The sequence below is a fragment of the Callorhinchus milii genome, unplaced genomic scaffold, assembly GCF_018977255.1.
Source record: "Callorhinchus milii isolate IMCB2004 unplaced genomic scaffold, IMCB_Cmil_1.0 Scaffold8, whole genome shotgun sequence".
NCBI classification, from domain to species: domain Eukaryota; kingdom Metazoa; phylum Chordata; class Chondrichthyes; order Chimaeriformes; family Callorhinchidae; genus Callorhinchus; species Callorhinchus milii.
Genome location: NW_024704749.1, coordinates 1,560,170 through 1,587,730, shown reverse-complemented (window position 1 = coordinate 1,587,730; position 27,561 = coordinate 1,560,170). Strand labels below are relative to the sequence as shown.

General features: G+C 43.7%; 1 protein-coding gene across 1 annotated transcript; it reads right to left on the bottom strand.

Moving 5' to 3' along the window:
• Positions 1-555: 555 nt before the first annotated feature.
• Positions 556-24,159, bottom strand: zgc:172271 (Saxiphilin-like). Its single transcript, XM_007910897.2, has 17 exons — positions 24,093-24,159; positions 22,898-23,082; positions 22,033-22,132; positions 21,025-21,201; positions 19,032-19,194; positions 14,565-14,629; positions 12,265-12,422; positions 11,166-11,352; positions 9,485-9,633; positions 8,071-8,161; positions 7,867-7,923; positions 6,171-6,353; positions 4,642-4,798; positions 3,807-3,889; positions 1,862-2,046; positions 916-1,102; positions 556-821 (listed from the first exon to the last, which is right to left on the bottom strand). The coding sequence occupies exons 1-17, from the start codon at positions 24,136-24,138 to the stop codon at positions 763-765; spliced, it is 2,232 nt and encodes a 743-aa protein (XP_007909088.1). The 5' UTR covers positions 24,139-24,159; the 3' UTR covers positions 556-762.
• Between the last annotated feature and the right edge of the window lie 3,402 nt (positions 24,160-27,561).

Here is a 27,561-nt window from a genome sequence, read left to right as displayed (position 1 = left end):
TTCCACCAGCCTTTCAGGCAGTGAATTCCAAACCGTAACAACTCTCTGGGTTTAAAAAAAAGGTTAAAAAAGGTCAGACATTGAATTTCAGGAGTCCTTTATAGTTCATTTTCATTTATATCACAAGGTAAATATCTTGCATTAGAGCAATGAATACGGTTTTAAACTCTTCAACATACTTCAACATATATATATACAATATATATGTGATATAAAGACATGCATGATACATAATTAAAACAACCTCTTTCAGTTTCTTTCAATCATCCTAGATAGTAATGGAGCATTACAGAGAGATATGAAAGATCAATTTATCCCGGCACTTTTCCGTGCTGTGGTAATTCCCAGCACTGATGGCACCAGAGTAGCTTAGCAAAGAGGGAAATCCCACATGGAAAGAGTCCATTTCAGGAAGAAAACTTTCACCCACAAAACCCACAGTCAACTCACAGTATATCCTGTGAAGCACTTTGAGATGTCTCAAAGACGTGATAAGGCGCTTTATCAAATGTAAGGATTATTATTATAAAACGTTTTTGGAAGTAATGTCAAAATAAACATTTCAGTCAGTGTAATATTTGACTCCATAAAGGTTTGGTTGTTTCAATAGTTTAGTTTGTCCCCTGTAAAGTCCTTTAGTTCCTGCTGATGATGATCTCTTACTGCCTGCAGTTTGTGAAACGAGTAACGTTTGAATCAGTTGAAAGAAGTTTGCGATGTGGTTGTTAAGCACATTGTGTCATTGTTGGACATTTACCTGATTTAAATGTCCGATTCAGAAAATGTATTGCAAATGTCCTGGGTACAGAATTCAAGGACCTCTGAAAAACAGTGAAGAGGCAACAGTTTGGGTTACATTTAAAAGGTTTCATTAAATTTGCTATAAAATGGATGAAGTCATGTTTGAGAGTTTACCTGAATCTGTGCAGTTGAAAATGGATTCTGCTAGGTCATAGAATTCATCACCCAGGATGGACGTGTAGCTCAGGTGAGTTGCATGACTCAGGCACTTTGTATAGTCTTTGAAAAGCAGATCACTTTTTGCAAACTTTTGAGACTGGAAGAGCTGAAACTCCGAGTTGGTGTCAGCCCCGAAATGTTCCTGTTAATTCAGAATGACATCAGTAAAGCGCTTTGAGACGTCTCGACGACGTGATAATGCGCTAAATCAAATGCAAGGATTATTATTATTATCGTTCAACGAAACTTCACAAGAAAAATGTAAGTTTTGGATATGTTAGGATTGTTTACTTTCCATGTTGCGTTCACTGAGGGAGCAGGATAGCAACTGACCTGGAAAAACTGGTTTATAATCAGCATTGGGGTTAGGGTTAGGGGTTAGGGTTTCAGAAACACTGATTGTCCAGTGCCTTGGGATGTCCTCCCGATGTGAAAAGCACTTTACACATATAATTTTGGTTGTTTTCTTTGTTGTTGTCGTTACTGAAACCTGCAGAACTTTCTGGTGACCAACAAATCCACAGAGGGTTGCCTCAATTCTGACATTTCCTTGGCCAACACATGACTCTGGAGCCAGTGTAGCCCCAGTGAGTCCCCACGTCCTCGCCACAAACATGTTTGCCTCTCTGGAAAAGTCTTTTTTTTTAATATAATCCCCTTAAGCATTTCAAGCCCCTGTTCTGAAGCCAGTCATTATAATTTGCAGTTTTCATTTGAGTAGAGTTGTTTGCTTCCTACACAGATGCCGCGTTTAGCCCACAAAATACACAGTCACTACACTTTACAGTATATTCTGTGAAGCGCTTTGGGATCTTCTATCAAATGCACGGGTTATTATTTATATTATTACACAGCAGTCAAACACTGTAGCTTGTGACCAGAAGAGTGTGGAGAGACAGACCTGGGATTTCATCAGGAAATCGTAAATTTTGGTGGCAATGACCGGTCTCGTCATCACGACATTTGCAGGGATTGAACCCAGATTGCATCTGTGCCACTCAGTGACTGGGGCTCGCTGTCCATCCGGGCACAGCAGCTCAAAGTCCTCCGCCGTCCAACCATCAGCCCATCTGTTCCTCCCAATACCTGCACAAGGAGACGAGGCAAATCACGCATCAATTTTGATTCGAACAGTTCTTTTGTTTTTTAGAAGTGGGGAATAATCTAATATTCTGACCATTATTTTAAATTTACATCATTTTCCATTTTGTACAGTTTTGCACTTTACAATCAGAGGAAATCTGGTGAGTCATCTGGAACAGCCTCCAGTTCCAAACCCTCTCATTCCATTGCTCGATCTCTCCTTTAACCTTTTTGTGCATTGAATCGGCTTTAAATGTTCTCTTTCTTCCCCCTCCCCCACTCTCTTGAGAGGTTTGATTCCATGGACCTCACACAAGTAACTTCTTCACAGAACCATGGAAATGTTTGACACAGTAATAATGGGCCATTTTGTAATGTCGTCTTTGCTCCATCAAAAAACCACCCAACCTATTCCCTGCTCATTTCCTGTAGCCTCTGATACTCATATAATGTGCGTGGACCTCGCCAGTCAGTGTCACAACTCAACTATCAGACACAGGACAGCCCATATCCTAAAGGTCTTCGCTTTTCAACTGAATAGCATTGACCATTCATCTTACAAAGAATGTCCAGTACGGAAACAGGCCACTCATCCCAACCAGTCCATGTCAGTGTTTATGGTGCTCCTTACTCCCTCCCACAACCTTCTATTCCCCTCTCCCTCATGTGAAGGTCCAGCTTCTTCTTGAATGTGTCTACACTATTTGATTCAACCACCACTTCAGGCAGCAAGTTTCACAATCTCACTGCCCTCTGTATGACATAGTTCCTCTTAAATTCTCTTTTTAGATCCCCTCGTCGCCAACATATACTCGTGTCCCCTGGTTACGGATTCCCCAACCAGTGGGTACAGCCTATTTGTGCTAACCTTACTGAACCCTTTTATAATTTGCAACGCCTCTATCGGGTTCCTTCTTAAACTTTTTTTTTCTAATGAATAAAGGCCTAACCTATCCAGTCTCTCCTGAAAGCGGTAACCTGCAGCCCCGATATCATCCTCGTAAACTTACACCATTTCCATCGTTGTTATATCATTCTTATAGTGTGAAGACCAGAAGAGGAAACTGTATATCCAAATGTAGTCTAACCAATATTTTGTACAAATTCAATAAGTTTATATTCTAGACGTCTGTCATTGATGTCCTTTGAACTCCTCTGAATTTTTTGCTTCTGAAGCCAAAGGATGTTCTTTCTTTCATATCCCTAATTTTAATTTTTTTTAACTGAATCCCCCCTAAAACCTCTGAAGCTCCCCCAGCACCTGTTTGCTGTTACTTCAAGTCTGATCTTTTTTAAAGTTTTGATGACAGACAGTGAAAACTGAGAGACCATGACCCCATTTCTGATTTATTGAGCATTTCTGGTCGACATATTTTTGAGGCATTTTGTTCTTCTACATAAGAACATAAGAATTTGCTGGTGACAGAAGCCCATCCAGTTCCCCTTCCACCATCCTGGCAGTCGCTTTGACATGTCGTGTCCCAAACTACATACTGTTTCCCCAGATATTATTTTCCAGCAGAAATCAATCTCATTTGTTCTTGGAACAAACAACCTTTTCTGCTTCCATCGTCTGTCTCCCTGGGGGCCTGTTCCACACGTTTACTACTCGCTCACTGAAGTAGTGTTTCCGCAGATTTGTTCTGAATTTACTCCCTTCAATGGCAGGCCGTGACCTCTGGTTCTACTGTTCAGCACCAAGATAAAAATTATCATCAGAATGTGGTTCTTTCTTCTTAACAGCGGACAAACAGGGGACTTACTCTCTATGTTTTCTACTAAGTTGTGATGTTCCAGGAAGGCAACGTCCCCAAAGCTCTTCCCAGTGCGATCTCCGATCAAACACCTGCCCAAACAACACAATAGAAACAAAGTGATACCAAAACACTTTCAGCCTCCAAAACCTTGTATTAAAAATAGTTCCCACAGTGGAAGACGTGTAATCTGTTCAGCAGTCATCCTTACCCCAACCCCATACAATTACTGGCTCCAACCCCACAGGATAAAGTTTTTCTAATTTTCCTTTACAGTATTTTTCCTTTCTTCAGAATGAAAATGTCATGAAACGTCTCTGGTCTCTCCCTCACTCCCCAATAGAAGTTAACAAGAGCCAACTGGGTGAAAAAGCCCCTTCAGCCCATCTCATCACAGATGCCTCCGGAACAACCATGATATAGCGCCTTGTCATGTCTTTAAGACGTCTCAAAGCGCTTCAAACGATATACTGTAAAATGTAGTGACTATTTTGTGGGCGAAACGCAGCAGCCAATTGCGCACAGCAGCGTCCCACAGACAATCATGGATTGAGTGACTACATTACTTTTGTTTTTTTTCTTGAGGGATTATTATCCCCAGAAAAGCGATCCGCCAATCAACTAACAACTGGGTTCCCACTTACTGCTGGGTAAACAGAGGTGAGTGTGTGGAATAAGGAAACTTGCCCAAAATTTCTCCCTACCTGGCAGGGAATCGAACCCAGGTCCTCTCGCTTGCGAGGAGAGTGCTCTAACCACTGAGCTACAGGACTGCCACAGGGATGAATGAGTTCAAAATGAAATGAATAGAACTATTTGGATAAGGGAAGAGATGAATACTCACAGGAGGGCACCCATGTTGCCATAGTAGAGCTCATTGTGGTTGGCCACACATCGTTGCTTGGATGATTTTGTCCCGGGTTGCTGCCCACCAATACAAACCTTACAAAGGTTGCCTTTCGCTCCAGGCATGCACCCTTTCCAGAAGTAATTAGAGTAAGCTGCAAATCAAACGGAGGAGGAAAAAAAAAGTCTAAATATAAACGTAGAAAGAACGAATTTGCCTTTTTATCGTGCCTTAAAATGTTCAAAGCGATTCACAGTGATTCGTGTCACGTGTAGAGACTCGTGTTTGTAGGACAATTTGCACCAGCGAGCTACAAGGAGAATGACCAATTAAATTGTTCAGATGTTTATGAACAGCCTCTATTGGGATGTCCAAATTCTGTTGTCAGTGTATTCCAGCTGTGCTCCTCTGCTAATACAGCAAACCACAATGTGCTTTATTATGGCCTTTTGCATGCTCACATAATGTAACACTTATCCGCCTCTGGCTCAGATACTGGCTCAGTAGTTCGGACTCTCATCTCTTGTCAAAAGATTGTGGCTTCAAGACTCTGAACTCACAGTCCAGTGTGGGAGGAGTGCTGCTTTGTCAAAGGTCGGAAGAGACATTAAACTGAGGTCCCGTCTGCCTGTGCAAGTGGATTTTAAAGATCCCACGGTATTACTCGAAAAGCGAAGGGAGTTCTCTCCTGGAATCTTGGCCATCGATCCCTCAAATAAAACCGGATGCATTTCAAAGAAATGCATTCATCACATAGCTCACACCACAGGCCGCCAAGACCCTCATCCACGCACTCATCACATCCAGGCTTAACTGCGCCAACTCCCTGCTTGTCGGCCTCCCCAACTCCTCCCTCCACAAGCTACAGATCATCCAGAACCCTGCAGCTTTTGTCCTCTCCCTCACCGGGCTCTGTGACCCCATCACTCCCACCCTCGCCCGACTCCACTGGCTCCCCATCCCCCAGAGGATAGAGTTCAAAATCCTTGTCCTCGCCTTCAAGGCCCTCCACGGCCTTGCCCCCTCCCACCTCTGCGACCTCATGACCTCATATCAACCTGTCCATTCCCTCTGCTCAGCAGGTTCTGACCTGCTCCGCGTCCCCGCCTGGCCCACCCCACCATCGGCATCCAGGCCTTCAGCCTTTCTGCCCCTACCCTTTGCCTCGCTCCAAGGCGCATCTCAAAACCCTCCTCTTTGGTCACCCTCCGTATCCTCCACCCTCCCCGATCCCGACCCCCAGCTCAGGTCCAAATCCCTGACTGTCCAGCGCCTTGGGACATCCTCCAGACGTGAAGGGCGCTGTACAAATGTAACTTGTATTGTATATTATTTTCTAGCAGAAATCTATCTAATTTGTTCGCGAAACAAATGACCTTTGTCTGTTTCGACTGTTTACCGTGGAGCCATAAACGTGATCTCCACACCATTCGTTGATGAGGTGCTCACAGTACGAGATTGACATTGATCCATTTTCACCCTTGGTCTCCATTGCCCACCTGTAGAAATCAGGAGCCCACACGTACCTTTGTTGATGTTGCAGATATCTGTAGCATTCGGATCAGACTTGATGGTGTACTTTGATAACAGAAGCCACCCGGCTGGGCTAAACAAGTGGCTGTGGCAGGATCGCCTCCCGGCTAAGTTGAATATATTTACATTTCTCGTAGCCTTCTTCACCACAGCAATTGCGTAGACTGGAGGTCGCACTGCAATAGCATCACAAAACACAACACGTGGAATAAGTGGCTGCTTCACCTCTCGTCTCTCCCTCCATCATCATCATTCTCACGGCTGTTTTACTGATATGACTGTGGCTGTTCCTCCTCCTCTGAACCTTTATCCCAAGCTCCTAACGCGACACTGTTTGCTCTTCCTCTCCACTGTTTCCTGACTTTGTTGAATTGAGACACATTGCACTCTCTCCTCCTCTCAGTCATCGCTTCCTGGGATCTCAAGACTGTGGATTTTTCGTGATCTAACACTAGAAATTCCACCTGGGTCCAGATTTACTCTGTTTATGTAGCCTTTAATAATAATATTCCTTGCATTTGATATAGCGCCTTATCACGTTTTCGAGACATCTCAAAGCGCTTCACAGGATACACTGTAAAGTGAATGGACTGTATATTTTGGGCGAAATGCAGTAGCCAATTGCCACAAACAGTCGGCGATTGAGTGACCACATTTTTTTTNCAGGAACCACAGAAATCTGGCCTCAAAGTTAGAACTCAACAACTTGCCAAATTCTAGATGTTCTGAAATGTTAAAATACACTGAGAAAATGTAGATGTGTGGATATATTACAAACTAGGTGGAACGTTCTGCTTTAACATCTTTCACCTTCATTCAAACTTCTGAAGCCTGGTCTTATTGTCTCCTTTGGAATTTGTCTCAGCTCTTTTCAAACTCTGATTTCATCATTAATGGTAGCTTACACGGCTTAACAAACAGAGTACACGGGTGGATGTAATATCTCTGTGTGTGAAGGTGACTTAATAACACAGGAATGATTACAATAGTTATGAGTATGTTCTGTTCATACTGTACATACAAAAACAGGGTAATTAATGCCTCTGTAGGTTCTGAGACTCAACTCAACACTTGATTTCTCATCAAATCTGAGGCCAGCGATTTAAGCTGCTCCTTGTGGGTGTGTTTGTTACGTCACCAGCCTTCCCCACAACTAATGAAGATCAGTAGAGACAACACCCTGGTGTTGGGCAGCACTCTGGAGGTTTATAATAATTATCGTTGCATTTGATATAATGCCTAACCGCGTCGTTGTCACGTCTCAAAGCGCTTCACAGAATATACTGTAAAGTGTAGTGACTGTATATTGCATGGGCGAAACGCTGCAGCCAATTGCTCACAGCAGCATCCCACAGACAGTCGTGGATTGAGTGACAAATCTTTTTTTTTGAGGGTTTATTACCCACGGAAAACTATCCGCCAATCGACTAACAGTCGGGTTCCTACTTACTGCTGGGTAAACAGAGGCGTGTGGAGTGAGGAAACTTGCCCTGCCCAGGAATCCAACCCAGATCCTCTCACTTGCAAAGCAAGTGCTCTAACCGCTAAACTACAGGATTACTAAAGACATTAAAATTTATTCGAGTGCAGCCCAAGTAGTCTATCAACTTTGAAATGTTTTACTGCTTTAAAGAACACTCCCAATAGCTATTACAGTACAGTAAGAAAATGTTCACACTGCACTTATACCTTTTGCTTCAAAGTGAGCGGTTCCATTTTTCCCACCATAAGTTGTACAATTCCCTCCTGGAACACGAAGAACATAATTAATGCACCATTCGTGGGAGAGAAACAATCACAGAAATAGTGATTCTCTTACAATCTGAGAAAAAAGCAAAGTTAACGCTTTGGATGAGGACTTTGATCAGAACCCGCAGGAAGCACACTGCCTACCATAATATTCAGTCACTACTGGAACAAGTCCACAATTGCCAGCGATGTAAGTATGAGTTGCATCAAAGGAAGCAGCGTCCACCTCATCCCTCTTGAAATTAAAAGAAAGTACTATTACAACAATAACAACTTACATTTGTTATAAAACGGCTTTGTCGGGTAGCGGCTTGGAGCACTTTGGCCTTTCATATGTTATAGTCAAAAAGGACAGAGGCAGAAATATAGTACAATTCTGTATAATTCTGTATATATTCATTTGGGAATTATATTCCCATATGAATATAATTCACTCCCAATGGACGTCCTCCCGACGTGAAAGGCGCTCTATAAATGGAATCTTGTTGTTGTATATTAAAACTGCCTATCCCCTCCCCCTAAAATTTGATTAACCTCAAATAATATCCTAAGAAAGTATGGCATAAGAAAAGTCTGCATGGCCTTTCAAGCTGACTCCTTTCATAGGCTATCCTGTCTTGAACTCCATCCCTCTGTTTTGCGGGGAAATTCCACACAAACACTCCACCGCCAAAGACAATCTAGCAATAGCTGGAAACATTCCCCACCCCTGAGAACAAGCAAATAAAATAACTCACGACAAAGCATAATCATCATTCAGGAAACGTGTAGCAGACATGGCTGAGGTGCCGTATGAAATGCAGCATGAAATTGTATTTTGTGGGCGAAACGTGACAGCCAAGTGCGCACAGTCGTGGATTGAGTGACCACATTTTTTTTGTTTTTTTTGGGATGGATTATTACCCCGAGAAATCCGATCCCAAAATCGACTAACAACCAGGTTCTGACTTAATGATAGGTAAACAGAGTAAGGAAAGGAGTAAAAAAGGAAACATTTTGCCCTACCCGGGAATCAAACCCAGGTCCTCTTGCTTGCGAGGCAAGTGTCCTAAGCACTAGGATACAAGCAGGACTCCACCTAATATTATACACTTAGTTTTCTCGATGCACTTTACGCTTTGTGAAGAGCAGTTTTATTTGCTGGGTTTTCCGGAGATATATTAATATTTCTGAGATTTTGCTCCACTATCTTCATTGATCATGGAGTATTTATTTCAGGATATCCCTTCAGTGAGGGGGATGGAGTTCATGTTAGGATACTCTGTGGTATTTCAATATTTAGAACTTTTACGACAAATTGCATTTATATTTTGCCTTTCATGTCAGGAGGAAGTCCCAAGGCACTGGACAGTTGAGGTTTTGCACCCGAGCTGGGGGTTGGATGGCAATGACCGAAGGTGCAGTCAAAGAGGAAGGTCTTGAGACAGACCTTGAAGGAGGTAGGGGTCATGTACATATTTTACATCACATTTCATGGTGATAACATACTCAGGTTTTCTCTGACAGGACAATCAAAGGATCACTTCAGGACAATATTTAGTGTGTTAAATGTAAACACCTTAATCATTTCTATGCAGTCACTCATTGATGTCACTCGAACACAGACCAGGGGATCAGACTTCACATTCAGGGCCCATTCCTCACATTTGCTCTGCTCTGCTTCACTGATACAGCACCAACGCACAACACTGTTCTCCAGGGAGCTCCCTGAGCAAAAATAAAAGGATGAGTATTAAATTCATGGAAAATCTGACATAATGAGTACCATTTCACACCCCTGACATCATAATAATAATAATCATAATCATAATAATCATAATAATAATCTAAGAATGTTAGCTGAAAGAAGTCCATCCAGTTCCCCTTCCACCATCCTGGCAGTCACTTGATATGTTGTATCCCAAACTATATACTGTATCCCCAGATATTATTTTCCAGCAGAAATCTATCTCATTTGTTCTTGAAACAAACAATATTTTCTCCTCCACCGTCTGTCTCCCTGGGAGCCTGTTCCGTAAGTTTATTACTCGCTCACTGCAATAGTGTTACATCCCTCACCTTGATGAGTGCATATAATAATAATAATAATAATAATAATAATCCTTGCATTTGATATAGCGCTTTTCACGTCGGGAGGACGTCCTAAAGCGCTTCACAGAACACACTGTAAAGTGAATTGACTGTTTATTTGTGGGCGAACGCGGCAGCCAATTGCGCACAGTAATGTCCCACAAACAGTCGTAGATTGAAAATGACCAATTTTTTTTTTGGTTTTGGAGGGATTATTATTAGGCTCTGTGTGGAGTAAGGAAACTTGCCCAAGGTTTCGCCCTCTGCCTGGAATTGAACTCAGGTCTCTCGCTTGCAAAGCGAGTGCTTTAACCACTGAGCTACAGGACTCCACGTTGCTTCTTAGACAAATAAAAACATGTCGTGAAATTCACTTTACAGTGTGTTCTGTGAAGCGCTTTGGGACATCCTCCCGACATGAAAAGAGCTATATCAAATGCAAGGATTATTATTATTATCATCATTATGACACACTTATGGGTCTAAAGTAGCCCATTTTAAAGAATAAATTCTGAGATGAGGAGACAAAAGAATTTGGATTAATTCCATTTTCTGGTGAACCATTTTCACATTTTAAGGTGACCTTTTAAGTTAATAATCCCTGACGAAAGGTCATCGTCCTGACACATTAACTCACTACCTTCTCGCCATAGATTATTATTATTATAGATGCTGCCTGACCTGCTGAGTGATCCCAGCGACTTCGGTTTTTATTTTAGTTAATAATCACGTTGGATAAAATGATTTTTTTTGTGTAGGGGGTGGGGAGGGGGATGGTTTAAGTCTGACACATGCGGAAACCCATCACCATGCTTAAGAGTCTCCAAACTGGTCTGAGAGGTCCATGCATGTCATCTACACATGGAAATTCCCTGTTCGGAATCGAATATGGAATCGAACAATGAAATAAAAGTTAAGGATTAACTGTAAATTGTGTATCAGTGGTTTAAGCTCTCTGTGCAAACTTGGTTCTAATAATAATCCTTGCATTTGATACGCTTTCACTCCGAGTCTAAGCCTTCACATGTGATGTAAATTAACTGTAAAGTGAATTGACTGTATATTTGTGGGCGAACGCGGCAGCCAATTGTCCCACAAACAGTCGTGGATTGAAGTGACCAATTTATAACTCTGTTATAAGTGTACAAAACAGGAACAAAGAGCCTTACCTTCATGGCCTATTCCCTTCAGGAGAGCTATGTAATCCAAACCTAGAATAAGGTTGATATCTGCATCATCTGTTAGAAGTTGCAGCTTTGTAGTGGCATCTTGAAACAGGAGATTTCTCCCATCAAATCCAGCGGAGCTGAACAGCTGAAACCTCGATGACTCTTTTCCATTTCGCCCAAAGAGATGCTGAAATAAGCACAGAGCTGTCAGCTTGCACTAACGTCGAAATTCGGGCAGACAAATGTTTGCTGGGGTTAAAAAAGAATGTTTTTTTTTGCTCTGCTTCAGTTAGGGCTGACGTATTCCTGAGGACACACATATCCCATCCCGAGCACATGGCATCTCTCTGATAGCACATCGAGCAAGTTGAAAGCACTGCGGACAATCACAGCCTGAGAGACAAGCGACCTCTAGTCAGGGAGCTCCACACGGTTTGCAGCGGCTCAGAGTTATCAACCCGCTGGTGAGCCTTGCCAGCATCTTATTAGCTCATGAGCACGCGTGGCTTCATTCTGCGTTCATAGATTCAGAGAATTACACAGCGCAGAAGGAGGCCATTCGGCCCATTGTGTCTGTGTCGGCTCTTTGAAAAGAGCTTCCAAATCAACCACACTCCCCCGCTCTCCCCATAGCCCTGATCAACCCCACTCCCCCACTCTCCCCATAGCCCTGATCAGCCCCACTCCCCCGCTCTCTCCCCATAGCCCTGATCAACCCCACTCCCCCGCTCTCTCCCCATAGCCCTGATCAACCCCACTCTCCTCATAGCCCTGATCAACCCCACTTTCCCGCGCTCTCCCCCTATAGCCCTGATCAACCCCACTCCCCCACTCTCTCCCCAAAGCTCTGCAAACTTGTCCTCCTCAAATAATTATCTAATTATCTAGTTCTGTGTTCATATAATAATAATAATAATCCTTGTATTTGATACAGCGCCTGATCACATCTTTGAGACGTCTCAAAGAACTTCACAGAATATACTGTAAAATGTAGTGACTGTGCGTTTTGTGGGTTAAACGCGGCAGCTCCCCAGTACAGCATCAATAGTCAAATTACATCCACAGCCAAGTCCTGTGATGTAGCAACAGACTGGTTTACCTGAGACACAGCGAGGAATTTGCGTGTGATCTTCCTGTAGTTGTACCTGGTGACGATGGCATTGCCAGGCCCTCGGCCAAGGTTACATTGCCTGAACTCGCTGAGGTTGGCCTTCGTCCCATCAGTACAAAGTAGTTTGTATTTAGCCGCCTCGGATTCTGAGGAGAATAATTCTCTGAAGTGTTAGAGGCCCCTCATTCCGTTTAAAACAAAGGGATTTGGGATGTGCTGATCTCTGGATTTCCTGCCCATCAGTCAGGCCTCTCAACAACAACAACAACTTGCATTTATTTCACGCCCTTCACGTGGGGTAATGTCCCGCTCCCAGCACAAGTTCTCAGCGTCACTGCGACCCTATCCAGTTCAAGGTAAACCTCCAAAACAAAGTACAAGATGTATTGCCGTGGTACAGTCCAAGATCAATAATCACCAAACAATCCCAGTCTCCACAGCAGCACTGCCCACCATCTACCATCACACAGCAGCTCACAACCTTCTACGGTACTGGAGTAAAAACAAATTGCTGGGAGCACTCAGCAGGTCAGGCAGCATCTATGGAGAGAGGGAAGTAACCAAAGGCCATTCACCTGAAACGTTAGCTCATTTTCCTCTCTCCATAGATGCTGCCTAACCTGCTGAGTGTTCCTTTCGTTTACAGTCACTGTATTGTTGGCTCTGCTCCCTCTCCTGTAGCATCATCCCAGCTCATCTCCACTGCCCAACACGCACTCAAGAGCATAAGTGGAAAAGTAGATGTGGGTAATCAATACTGTTTCTATTTCTATTGGTTCTAATGCTGCGGGGGTTGACGAAGTGATTAATTACTGTAATAATAATAATAATAATAATAATAATAGGGCCTTAGTGAGACCGCACCGAGAGTATTGTGTGCAGTTTTGGTCCTTATTTAAAAAAGGACATACTTGCCCTCGAGGGGGTGCAGTGTAGATTCACTCGGTTAGTTCCTGGGATGAGGGGACTGACCTATGAGGATAGGCTGAATAAACTGGGGCTGTATTCTCTAGAGTACAGAAGAATTAGGGAGATCTTATTGAAACATATAAGATTCTTAAAGGGCTGAATAAAGTAGACACTGAGGGTCTGTTTCCCCGGTGGGAGAATCTATAACCAGGGGTCACAGTCTGAAAATTAAGGGTCAGCCTTTTAGAACAGAGTTGAGGAAACATTTCTTCACTCAGAGGGTAGTGAATTTATGGAATTCACTCCTCCAGAAGGCTGTAGATGCTCAGTTCTTGAACATTTTCAAGGCTGAGACTGATAATTTTTAAAAAAATAGAGGGATTAGGGGATATGGGGATAGGGCAGGTAATCAGAGTTAGGTCTGAAGAACAGCCATGATCTTATGGAATGGCGGGGCACAGGCTCGAGGGGCCGAATGGCCTACTCCTGCTCCTAATTCTTATGCGCTTATGTTCTTAATAATCCTTGCATTTGATACGGCGCCTTATCACGTCTTCGAGACGTCTCAAAGCGCTTCACAGAATGTACTGTAAAGTGACTGTATATTTTGTGGGTGAAACACGGCAGCCAATTGCGCACAGCAGCATCCCACAGACAGTCGTGGATTCAGTGACCAAATTATTATTATTTTATTTTTGAAAGGATTATTAACCCCAGAAAAGTGATCCGCCAATCGACTACCAACCGGGTTCCGGCTTATTGCTGGGTAAACAGAGGCGCGTGTGTGGAGTAAGGAAACTTGCCCAATGTTTTACTATAATAGCTTAAAACATTAGCAATTACCAAAGGCTGTGGCAATATGCTGTTGGACCACAAATCTAAAGAACTATACGGAAACCTAATCCTGAAAGAGCGTGCCGCCCTCCAGGTCGCTGCTGGGTTGGATATTGCTGGGTGGATATTGAGGCTACAACAAGAATTTTTGGCTTGTAAAATAGAAACTACTGGAGGCAGCATTCCTGAACACTAATAACAAAGTAGTGAAAAGAAACGACAACAATTTGCATTTATATCGGAAGCAACCCATAGCGCATGACAGTGGCGGAATCTGACTCCGAGCCAGGGGGAAAGGGAGGGGGGGAGGTGACCGTGAGCACCATCAAAAAAGGTCTTTAGGTGGGATTTGAAGGTGGGGAGGGGGGGGCAAGGCGGAGGGATTGAGGGCGAGAGTTCCAGAGTTTCAGGGTGTAGTGGCTGAAGGCATGGCCACTGATGGTGGAGCGGAGGGGACGAGGGACAAACAGGAGGCCGGTGCTGGCCCGAGTGAAAACAAACTCATATCATATATTATAATATAATAGATCATATCAGAAGCTTACCATTAATGTTAGCTAATGCAGTATTATCCAAAAAGGCAACATCACCTCGCCCCTGTTCCAAGCAACTGCAAAGAAACAACAACAAGAACATGACATTTATAGAGCGCCTTTCACGTCGGGAGGATGTCCCAAAGCGCTGAACAGTCAGGTGTTGGGGCCCGAGCATGGGGGAGGGGTGGGGTAGGGGTGGGGGAAGGCAGAGAGGTGGGAGGGAGACCAAAGGCACAGTCAAAGAGGAGGGTCTTGAGACCGGCCTTGAAGGAGGCGAGGGAGGAAGCGAGGCCAAGGGACCGTGGGATGGAGTTCCAGAGTGTGGGGGCAGAGAGGCTGAAAGCTCGGCCACCGATGGTAGGGCGGGTCGGGCGGGAGACATGGAGCAGCCGGAGCCCACTGGCCTTAATGGTGAAAATATTACAAATTGCATTAATATATTGTTTAAAATATGTAAAATGTTTGCAAAGTTCCTGTTCTTTTGATTTTACCCTCATTTTATAATAATAATCCTTGTTTTTTCATACAGGGACCTATGAAAGATAATTGTTAGTGTAATGGATCTGAATCTGTAGGCACACTTTTTAGCAGCAAGTTTCGCACAAACTGCTGCGAAGTGATCAATTTATGGAGCCGGACAAATTTACAGCACAAGCTGGCTCTTTGAAACAGCGGGTCACTCTGTGCCATTTACCTGCCTTTTCACCCCAAAACCCTTCAAATCACTCCTCTTCAGATATCTACAATCGGAAGCATTTTGGCTAGTTCACTGTAAGAAACACGATAGGAATATGGGATGGGATCTTAACAGTGTCCCTAAACAGTAGACAGGAGTTTGGTTTAACACCTCATCTGAAGAATACTATCCCCAATACTGGCCTGGATGTTAGCCTGGTCTATGAATCAAGTCCTGATATGAGGACTGAACCCACAACTTTCTAACCCAAAGGCATCAGCTGCTAATCTGGTAGAACATAAGAATTTGCTGGCGAAAGAAGACCGAGGTCCATCTAGTTCCCCTTCCACCATCCTGGCAGTCGCTTGACATGTCATGTCCCAAACTATATACTGTTTCCCCAGATATTATTTTCTAACAGAAATCGATCTCATTTGTTCTTGAAACAAACTACATTTTCTGCTTCCACCGTCTGTCTCCCTGGGAGCCTGTTCCATATGTATACTACTCGCTCACTGAAGTAGTGTTTCCACAGATATGTTCTGAATTTACCCCCTTCAATCACAGGCCGTGTCCTCTATTCAGTACAAAATAAAACAGCTTCTCAATATTGTTGAAGTCGAGCTCTGTAAATGTCTTTGTTCAAGCACAGAATTCAGATGTTCACCTCCCAGTTATGTACATTGCCTCCAATTAGAAACGGGGAATTTAAAAAATAAATTGTACCAATTGCACACAGCAGTGTCCCACCCACAGTCGTGTATTGAATGATCAAATTATTATTAGTATTTTATTATTATTATTATTCCCGGAAAAGTGATTTAAACCTGGTTCCTACTTACTGCTAAGTAAACAGGTGTGTGTGGAGTAAGGAAACTTGCAGAATCAGCAAAGTTGTAGCGTTTATGTCTAAGTGTGACATATATTATGAGATAGTTGGTATAACTTTAGATAAATTGCTATGAGAAAATGATAGCACGTTTTCTTGAAGTGTTTTTTTTGGTGAGCCGTGTGTCTGACACACGCGGAAACCCATCATAGTGCTTAAGAGTCTCCAAACCAAGCTGTGAATTCCATGTATCCCACACCTGCACACGGCAATCCCAAGGATAGATTGTTGAGATGAAATGCGCTCTCTCTCTCTCTCTCTCTCTCTTGCTGGAGGGATGCCTCCTGATTATCTAATTCTAGACAGTATTAGGCGCAAGTTGGCAAGTGTTGGGGTAACTGCTGGAGTCTAAACAGCTAAACACACATCTCTTGCCATTGATATTGCTGTCTGGACAGCTTCCCCACTGCTTGTCCAGCTGGGACCACCCTCCCCATAGGGCTATGGCTTGTAGGGTTAACAGGAGCTGAAGGGGAGGATTCCCTGCCCCCAGTGCCTGGTCGGCCCTTCCAAAGTCGTGCTGATGAGTCAGAAATAAGAACTGTGTTTATTTTGTTGTTGTGATTACAGCTGTAGCTTTCTCATTAGTTGTTGGTGTAACTGGATTGTTTTAATCAAAATCAGCTCATGGGTCTCAAAGGCGGTCATGCCTTGTTTAAACCAACTGCTAAACAGCTGTCAGGTGGTGAGGACACAGAGATTTGCACGGACCATCCTGATAATAATAATAATGCATTTGATTTAGTGCTTCACAGAATATACTGTCATCTGACTCGACTGTATATTTTGTGGGCGAAACGTAGCAGCCAATTCAGCAGCGTCCCACAAACAGTCGTGCATTGAGTGACCAATTTATTATTTCTTTTATCTTTTGGACGGAATTACGATGTTTAACAAGAAGGACAATTATAAAATAGTTATAGCTGAGCTATGCTTCGTTCAGTCGGAATTGGTCATCATGGTAATGGTTGAGGACTGAGGTGGTTTTGATTGTCCCACTGATTCCAGGTATACCGGAAAGAAAGTAAAACAGAAGAAAAAACAATTATGTAAGAATACAGCTGAAACACAACCCCTAAAGACAAGGGCTTTCGATTCATTAATTTGATGCTCGTGATTATCATTTTTTTTACAGACAACGCTCGTTAGTCCAAGTTCATTCGAGTTCAGGAAAAACAAGCAGCAAGAGATCTTGAAGCTTATGAATCTTGTGAATTTATGGACAATTTATGAGCTTTGATATTGGCATTACAGTAACATTGCTATAGATATGGGAGCATAACAACGAATATTGTTGGTGGTAACCCTGCCTATTGTTATTAAACTAATCCAACTTTCCTGCCTTATTAAGGAGAGGAGCTTTAAAATATCAATTACAGACAGGTTTGGTTCCTCTGCTACAAATCACAATATGTAAATTCCAGCAAATCTGGTTTCAACAGATTCGCGACCACATCACTCCCACCCTCGCCCTCGCTCGCCTCCACTGGCTCCCCATTCCCCAGAGGATCGAATTCAAGATCCTCATCCTCACCTACAAGGCCATTCACGGCCTCGCTCCCTCCTACCTCTCTGACCTACTATCCCCTACTTACCTGCCCGTACCCTCCGTTCCTCTGGCTCCAGTCTGCTCCACATCCCCCGCCCCAACCGCCCTACCATCGGTGGCCGGGCCTTCAGCCTCTCAGCCCCGAGGCTCTGGAACTCCATCCCCCAGTACCTTCGCCGACTCCTCCCTTTCCTCCTTCAAGGCCGGTCTCAAGACCTTTCTCTTCAATCGTGCCTTCAGCTCCCCTCTCGACTCTCTACCCCCTCCTCGCTCCCTCCCTTCCCTCCCCTCACCCTGACCATTTCCCTCCTGCTCGGGTCCCGACCCAACTGTCCAGTGCCTTGGGACGTCCTCCCGACATGAAAAGCACTCTATAAATGCAATCTTGTTGGTGTTGTTGTTCAACAGAGTAGTTAACACAACAACAAATTACATTTGGATAACGTTTTTCACATCCCAAGCCGCTGGACAGTCAAACACCACTACCAACTAACACCACTGCCAACTAACACCACTGCCAACTAACACCACTACCAACTAACATCACTGCCAACTAACACCACTACCAACTAACACCACTACCAACTAACACCACTGCCAACTAACACCACTACCAACTAACACCACTGCCAACTAACACCACTGCCAACTAACACCACTGCCAACTAACACCACTACCAACTAACACCACTACCAACTAACACCACTACCAACTAACACCACTATCAACTAACACCACTGCCAACTAACACCACTACCAACTAACACCACTGCCAACTAACACCACTACCAACTAACACCACTACCAACTAACACCACTGCCAACTAACACCACTACCAACTAACACCACTACCAACAATACTTTCAAACCCAACAGGTGGGTGTGATATTGTTTAGCAAGTGCCTATATCACCTGGAGTTTAGAGTTCAGCAGATCTAGTTTGCAAAAACACTGGATTTGTCTACGCTAGGCTATTACAGAAATGATAACTGTTACATACATCCCTTCGCAAAAAAACACGTTGGGCAAGTTTCCTTACTTCACACGCCTCTGGTTACCAGCAGTAAGTAGGAACCCGGTTGGTAGTCAATGAGTGTATCGCTTTTCTGGGCGTAATAATCCCTTCAAAAAAACTAAAATAATAATTATTTGGTCACTCAATCCATGAGTGTTTGAAGGACACTGCTGTGCGCAATTGGCTGCCGCATTTCATCAACAAATATACAGTCAATTCAGTTTATTCTGTGAAGCACTTTGAGATGTCGCAAAGACATGATAAGGCGCGATATCAAATGCAAGGATTATTATTTTTGTTAGCAATGGGAACGTGAGTCTCATCGATGCCGTTTGAACACTTTACCTGAATGCACCTTCAGAGCCATAGTACGGCTCATTATCAGTTGTTTCACAGAAATAATTCCGGTCTCTGATGTAGGATTTCTGCCCCTGGCAGAGGCTGCAAAGGTTGGGGAAGGTGATTCCCACACCTGGAGCACAGGATGCCGTGAAGAACTTACTGATAGCTGTGAAAAAAGAAAAGGCCATTTATGCCATGTGCGATCTAGATTGTGACCTGTGATTGAAGAAAGCAGATGAATCTTGTGCTATAGTTTAAGCATACAATATAAAATACAGGGTGACCAAAAAGTCGTCTCATAAGCCTGAAAGAAATGGTGATTTTTTTTAGACAATAGGGTAGTTATCACGACTGAAGATACTGCTTTTCGGAAGGTATATTCCTACCCTTTTAGGTTTTTTTTATTCATGCCTAACTATAAACTGGATTAAGACCCTCCAAAAGTATTTTGCTTAGGTCTCTTAAGTTCAATCTGTTGTGTAAATGCTTTAGGAAGTAAATGGAGAACATTAATGGATTCATATTATTATTGAAATAAAATTCAAATAATTGTATTTGTTATTGTGCATATAAATATCACCTGAATAGTGTAAGAATTGGAAGGGAAGCACATTGGCAATGTTTGCGTTACTCCTAGCCAACAGATGAACTCATTTAATAACTGACTCTGGCAACAAAAATTCTTCAGAGATGCACTCAATATGTGTTTTCTATTGAAAGGTTTTAAAAAACATACAATAATATCCTCGCATTTGATAAAGCGCCTTATCGCATCGTCGAGGCATCTCAAAGCGCTTCACAGAATATACTTAAAGTGTAGCGACTGTATATTTTGTGGGTGAAACGCGGCAGCCAATTGCGCACAGCAGCGTCCCACAAGCAGTCGTGGATTGAAGTGACCAATTTATTAATTATGCTATTGGCTTCTTGATCAGACCACAGCTAGCATATTGTGTGTGACACAGAGTGCCGCACAATACAAAAGATATGTGAGCTATGGAGAGGAGATTAACAAGGATGATACCAGAGGTTCAGCTATGAGGCTAGGATTCTCTCGTCGAAGCAAAGTAAGTGGAGGTTGTTTAAGGAAATAAAAAGGTTTTGCGGAGATAAGTACTGAGGAACTATTTGTGGGCAAAAAGGCATGAATTTTGGATTATATTAAAGAATGTGAAAGGGGAAAGTTAGGATAAAACAATCTCCTGGAGGATTATAAGAGTTTGGAATTACTAATATTATTCCTGCGTCTGTCCCTTTTAAACCTCAATTTATACTATTTGTATTTATTTTGACATTCAGAAGAGTATTAAGTCGGCACAAGCGGAGGAAGGATCCATGAGTGAGTAATGGGAAAGAGCAGGGAATTGGGGTTAGGATAAATGGCTGCATTGGAGCAGCACTGATTAGGCCATTGTATCAGTGTCAACTGACCCTGAAACAGTGGCTGAAAGTTCTGCTATTTTGCAGATTTCTATGCTTTCTGGTTCTTCCGCATCGACTGAAACCATAACATTCGCTGGCATGCAAACTAATCAATAATTACAGAACTCTTGAGTGCAAAATTTTCCCCACATAATATCGAGTGGTATTGTTTATTCAGGGTGACCAAAAGTCGTGATGACTACCCTATTATCTAAAATAAACATCAGACATGGTAATGGCGTGACGACTGTGGGGTCACCCTGTACATACAAACTACAACACAGTTCAAATTTACGTTTATAAAGCGCCTTTGACATTGGCGCTTAAAGGAGCTTAACTGATTACTCAACACTTGCAGGGACATGCCCTTTGGTTTAGTCCTTTTGGAATAATTTCGAGCATTTCAATTGAACTGAAATCCTTTCACCGTGCACTTGGCTCCTAATAGCTCCTTGGGCTTCCAACGCTGCTGCTCTATCTAACAAATACCGTTGACTCTTGTCAATCTCCAGTTTTCTGACTCAGTATCAAAAAGATTAATTCATCAAATCCTAGGATCAGCAACTGGTTTTACCTTCGGTGACAGTCTGGTTCTCATGCCAGGGAAGGTAATTCCGGGATAGTAGGAAACCCAGAGGAATATTCCAGCCTGCTGTTCGTCTGGCACCATTGTGACAGCTTCTTTTACCCCTCAGCCGTCTGATATCCAGGCTTTCATCTCGCACTATTGCCACAGAATATAAGCAGCCACCTGGCACACAGAATGAAAGGAAGATGGTTGCACATTGCAGAAAGAATTATTAATTAAAGCTGCCAGTTATTCTTGGAGAGAGCAGAGGAAACTGACACATCTCAGCCACGGAAGATTAAATATTTTCCCTTGTTTTTCGACTCAGTATTAACTTCAAAAATTCCCAGCTGAGAATAAATAGCAATAATAATCTTGCATTTGATATAGCACCTCATCACATGTTCGAGACGTCTCAAAGCACTTCACAGAATATAGTGTAAAGCGTAGTGACCATATATTTTGTGAGTGCACAATTGCGCACGGCAGTGTCCCATAAACACTGGATTTTGTGACCAAATCATTATTTTTTTAAGAGATTATTACCCCCAGAAAAGCAAACCCAGTCAACTAACAATCAAGTTCCTACTTACTTCTCGGTAAACAGAGTGGTGTAAGGAAATTTGCCCAACATTTCGCCCTGCCCGGGAATCAAACCCAGGTCCTCTCGCTTGTGAGGGGAGCCTCCGCTCTAACCACTGAGCTACAGGACTCCACATCCTGTCTCTATTGAAATGTCACTATTAACCAATCAACGTTAACAAGGTTATCAATAAACTCTCTCGCCTCCTTCAAAGGACGACTCAAGACCCTCCTTTTTGACAGTGCCTTCAGCCACCCTCTGCCCTCCCTCATCCCAACCCTGACCCCAACCCCCCAGGCTCGGGTACTGATCCCTGTCCAGTGCCTTGGGACATCCTCCCAACGTTAAAGGCGCTTTACAAATGTCATTGTTGTTGTTGTATGAACTCTTCCCCACTTCAGTACACAGTACAAGTTCTGCACAGAACTCACCCTCTTGATATAGTTCTTTTGCTACAACAGTGAGATCATAAAGCTTCGTAGCAGTGTAGACATCTCCAGCATCAAGTGAAATAGCATCGGCCTTGTTTGCCTAGAAAACAAAATAACTATTTTTAGGTAATTATAAGTTTATAGATTACTTTTATGGAGTCCTGCAGCTCAGTGGTTAGAGCACTCGCTTTGCAAGTGAGAGACCTGGGTTCAATTCCAGCAGAGGGCGAAACCTTGGGCAAGTTTCCTTACTCCACACAGAGCCTAATAATAATCCCTCCAAAACCAAACAATAATAAATTGGTCATTTTCAATCCACGACTGTTTGTGGGACATTGCTGTGCGCAATTGGCTGCCGCGTTCGCCCACAAATATACAGTCAATTCACTTTACAGTGTGTTCTGTGAAGCGCTTTGGGATGTCCTCCCGACGTGAAAAGCGCTATATCAAATGCAAGGATTATTATTATTACTTTTAGATGGAAACGTGCACTGGATACTAGGAAGTGTTTTAATTTTCAAACCAAAGTTTCATCACCATAATAATAAATAATCCTTGCATTAGATACAGTGCCTTATCACTTGTTAAAGACATCTCAAAGCGCTCCACAGGATATACTGTAAAGTGAATTGACTCTATTTTGTGGGTGAAACACGGCAGCCAATTGCACACAGCAGTGTCCCACAAACAGTCGTGAGTGACGACATTATTATTATTATTATTTCTTTTTGAAGGGATTATTACCCCCAGAAAAATGATCCGCCAATTGATTAACAACTGGGTTCCTACTTACTGCTCGGTAAACAGAGGTGTGTGGAGTAAGGAAACTTGCCCAACGTTTTACTAATGATGAGGTTTTACTTACCCTTATTTTTTTGATGCAGTCCTTTGTATTGTAGGCTTTTATACAAGATAGTTTTATGAATGAGTTCTTTGATGTGGGAGGAAACACTGCTTGCAGGGCCTTGGAGAGCTCAGCACATTTTCTTTGCTCTGTGTTGGATAAGTTGCACCACCTAAATTTCTTCGCTGACACCTGAAGGACTGACTCTGTACAGAAATACAACAACTCGTATTTATAGGGCATCCTTTACATAAAACACAATGTCTCAAAGACCTTTACCAAATAAAATTGATTAGAAATGAAGTGAATGCTCGGTAGGCAAACAAGGCAGTCACTCTGTATCAGGAAAGTCCCATCAGGATTCCTGTAGCTCGGTAGTTAGAGCACTCGCCTCGCAAGCAAGAGGACCTGGGCTTGGTTCCCAGGCAGACCGAAATGTTGGCTGCCACTTTTCGTCCACAAAATTTACAGTCAATTCACTTTACAGTACATTCTGTGAAGCGCTTTGAGACGTCTCAAAGACGTGATAAGGCGCTGTATCAAATGCAAGGATTATTATTATCATTCAGGCAAATGACTCACACAGTCAGAAAACAGACTGTAATGTAATGTAAGACTGTACAGGCAGGAGTTGAAGAATATCACAAGATTGCAGAACTTTGTTAAGAAGAGTTTAATGTTATCGATGTGATAACATATGCACTAGAAATGCACACCAGTTTTTGTATTTACTTTCATAAATATACACAGGTGAGTTTGTCAGGTAACAGTTTTTGAACACTCAGAATAGTGCCGATACTATAGTACTATAGTACGTACCTACTAGCATTTTACCTCAAAATATAGTGACTCCACTCTACAATATATTTTGTGAAGTGCTTTGAGACATCCCAATGACATGATAAGGCGCTATATCAGATAATAATCTTATAATAATCCTTGCATTTGATGCAATTGACTAACAACCTAGTTCCTACTTACTGCTAGGTAAACAGAGGCGAGTAAGGAAACTTGCCCAAAGTTTTGCCCTGCCTGGGAATCAAGCCCAGGTATCTCGCTTGCAAGGTGAGTACTCTAACCACTGAGCTGCAGGACTCCACAAATGCAAGGATTATTATTATTATTATTATTATTATTGTTACCTCGGTGGAACAAGTTGCCAATGCCTTTCAAGCAAAAAACATTCGTTGATAGGAATAAAGTTGACATGACTTACCCCAAGCAATAAAAATCAAATACATTGATATAATTATTTCTTTCATGGTAGGAGCAAGGAGCAGAGTCCGTCTCCAGGTCTCAGAGCAATTCCCGTGCCTTCCCACAGAAACAACCAGAGAGCTCAACACTCCGTGCGGTTAACAATTCAGAATGAGAATTGCATGCGTTCCCAACCAGGAAACCGAGGCTGTCCAGGCAACACCTGAAAGTTACTGCATCTAATACAAAACTTCTGCACCAAGGAAAACGAAAGAGAAAAGTTACACGTATGTTTTTGGTAACTGGATTATAAATCGTCACGTGGAAACTGTTAGCCTTCTTTTTATTGTAACCAGATTGGAGGTTTGGAGCTGAAATAGATTGCGCTGGCAGTCAGTCATCCAGTCAACAGTGGCACAGCAGTCTGCGGAATTGTTAACTTTTTGATGGCCTTTTCGCACTTAATATTTCTAAAAATTGCAATATTTTATATTTTCACACTATATTTAATAATATTAATAATTAATTAATTAAGTTTTGGAGGGATTAATAATAATCCCTCCAAAACCAAAAACAATAATAAATTGGTCATTTTCAATCCACGACTGTTTGTGGGACATTGCTGTGCGCAATTGGCTGCCGCGTTCGCCCACAAATATACAGTCAATTCACTTTACAGTGTGTTCTGTGAAGTGCTTTGGGACGTCCTCCCGACGTGAAAAGCGCTATATCAAATGCAAGGATTATTATTATTATTATTATATATATTTACACTCTACACTGGAGTCCTGTAGCTCAGTGGTTAGAGCACTCACCTCGCAAGTGAGAGACCTGGGTTCGATTCCCGGCAGGGAAACCTTGGGCAAGTTTCCTTACTCCACACACCTGATAATAATCCCTCAAGAAAAAGAAAAAAAAATAATAATTTGGTCATTCAATCCACGACTGTTTGTGGGACGCTGCTGTGTGTAATTGGCTGCCGTGTTTTGCCCACAAAATACACAGTCAATTCACTTTACAGTATATTCTGTGAAGCGCTTTGAGACATCTCGAAGATGTGAAAAGTGCTATATCAAAGGATTATTATTATAATTATTATTATACACAGTATAGAATTGTTAGGGTCTGGAATGCACTGCCTGAAAGGTGGAATCTGAATCAATAACTTTCTAAAAGGAACTGGATAAGTACTTGAAGAGAAAACATTTGCAAGGATGTGGGGAAAGAGCGGGGAAGTGGGTCGCTTTTCCAAAAATGGGCTGAATGGCCTCCTTCTGTGCTATAATGTTCTACGATCCTATGATATTCAGAGCTGCTGTGAATGTGCAGGTCAGCGAGCTGGTATAACACTGATTCTTAACGCTTTGTCGACCCCTGTTCATGTAGAATTTAAGGAGCAAATTATTTCCTAGTCACTTACATAAAATCCATCCTGTTTTATAGAACCAATAACTTGGAGGTGGAATGTGACATGACGCACACTAATGTTATTTGGAACCTGCTGGATGCTGGTAACACGCCAATACATGGATGTCCATAGACTGTACATCAGGGGAAACAGGCCATTCAGCCCCACTAGTCCATGCTTTACAGTCTCCATTCACTCCTTACCCCAATTGCGCTGGTACAATGTTTAAGGTGTGCTGCTCAAGCCTTTGGAACTCTGTCCCACAGTCCCTTTGCCTCCCTCCCTCCCTCCCTCTCTCCCTCGCCTCCTTCATGGCAAGTCTCAAGACCCTCCTCTCCAACCGTGCCTTTGAACACCCTCCGTACCCTCCACCCTCCTGATCCCAACCAACCCCCAGCTTGGGTCCAAATCCCTGACTGTCCAGCATCTTGGGACGTCCTCCCGACGTGAAAGCCGTCATGTGCGCAAATATCATTTGTGGTTGTTGAAGCCCCCGCTCCACACGCTGTCACCCCTTCCCCCCAGCCCCCCTCTATGATCTCTGCCATTGGTCAGAGGCTGGTAATAAATGATTTATCTGAGGGCTGTCTCGGGGGGATGTCTGCGGTGTGTCTGCGGGGTGTGTCTTGGGGGGAGGTGTCTGGGGGGGTGTCTGGAGGGAGGTGTCTGGTGGAGGGTGTCTGAGAAGGGGGGTCTGGGTTGGGGTCTGGAGGGGTCGTCTGGCAGGGTGTCTGGGGGGAGGTGTCTGGGGGTAGGGTCTGGAGGGAGATGTCTGTGGGGGGTATCTGGTGTCTGGGGGGGTGGGGTTTGGGGGAGGGATGGGGAGATGTCTGGGGGGAGGTATCTGGGAAGGTGTCTGGGGGAAGTGTCTGTTGGGGGGTGTCTGTGGGGTGGGGTCTGGAGGGGGTGTCTGGGGGAAGGTGTCTGGATGGGTGTCTGGGAAGGTGTCTGGGGGCAGTGCCTGGGGGCGGTTGATATCTGGGGCAAGTGTCTGGGGGCAGTGTCTGGGGGGGGTGTTTGGGGGCGGTTGGTATCTAGGGGGTGTCTGGGGGTTGTGTCTAGGGGGTTGTCTGATTGGGTGTCTAGTGTGGGGGTGTCTGGGGGCAGTGTGTCTAGGGAGGTGTCTAGGGAGGTGTCTGGAGTGGGGGGGGGTGAGGATTTGAGGAAAGGTGAGGAGTTGCTGGGGGAGGGGGTTGCGCCCAGTGTCAGTCCGTGACGGAGCCCTGGGTGAGGCTGTTCCCCTTCTCCTCACTGCTGTCGAGTGGCTGCCGTTAGCTCCTGGATTTGCTCTCACTGCCCCCAACTCACACCACAATCCCAGCCCTCATTCACCCCATCTGCCATGGGCACTGGGAGCGGCCAGGGGCAACCAGAGACTGCCACCCCCACTCCCCACCTCCTGCACCTCCCACCCCCCCGCACCTGTAGCTCCCCACCTCCTGCACCTCCCACCCCCCGCACCTGTAGCTCCCCACCTCCCGAGGATAGCTATTTGTTAGGTCAGGATATCGAGGGAAGCAGGCAAAGGCGGGTAATTGGAGTTGAGGTACAGATCAGTCATGATCTTATAGAAAGGCGAAACAGGCTCCAGGGCTGAATGGCCTTCTCCTGTTTCTAGGTTTCTATATTTCTATACCTTCCTCCCCCACATACCCTCTATTCGGCCTGCGATTCAAGGGGGTAAATTCAGAATAAATCTGCAGAAACACTACTTCAATGAGCGAACTTACTAGAGAGACAGACGGCGGAAGCAGAAAATATTGTTTGTTTCAAGACCAAATGAGATCGATTTCTGCTGGAAAATAATATCTGGGGAAACCGTATATAGTTTGGGACACGATATGTCAAGCGACTGCCAGGATGGTGGAAGGGGAACTAGATGGGCCTCGGTCTTCTTCTGCCAACAAATTCCTGTCTCTCTCATCTGAAGGTCAAGCTTTATCATAATTGCACCTGATTCAACCACTACTTTGGGCAGCGAGATCCACATTCTCACTGCCCTCTGTGTGAAGTAAATTCTAACCAAACTTTCTTTTACATCCATCCCCTTGTCACTAGCTTATACTTGTGTCCCCTAGTT

Coding starts and splice junctions, on each gene's coding strand:
- zgc:172271 (XM_007910897.2), bottom strand. CDS start 24,138: ATGAAAGAAATAATTATATCAATGTATTTGATTTTTATTGCTTGGG. Junction 22,133..22,897: donor ACTGCATCAAAAAAATAAGG/GTAAGTAAAACC, acceptor TTTGTTTTCTAG/GCAAACAAGGCCGATGCTAT. Junction 6,354..7,866: donor CGCTCACTTTGAAGCAAAAG/GTATAAGTGCAG, acceptor ATGCTATTGCAG/TGCGACCTCCAGTCTACGCA.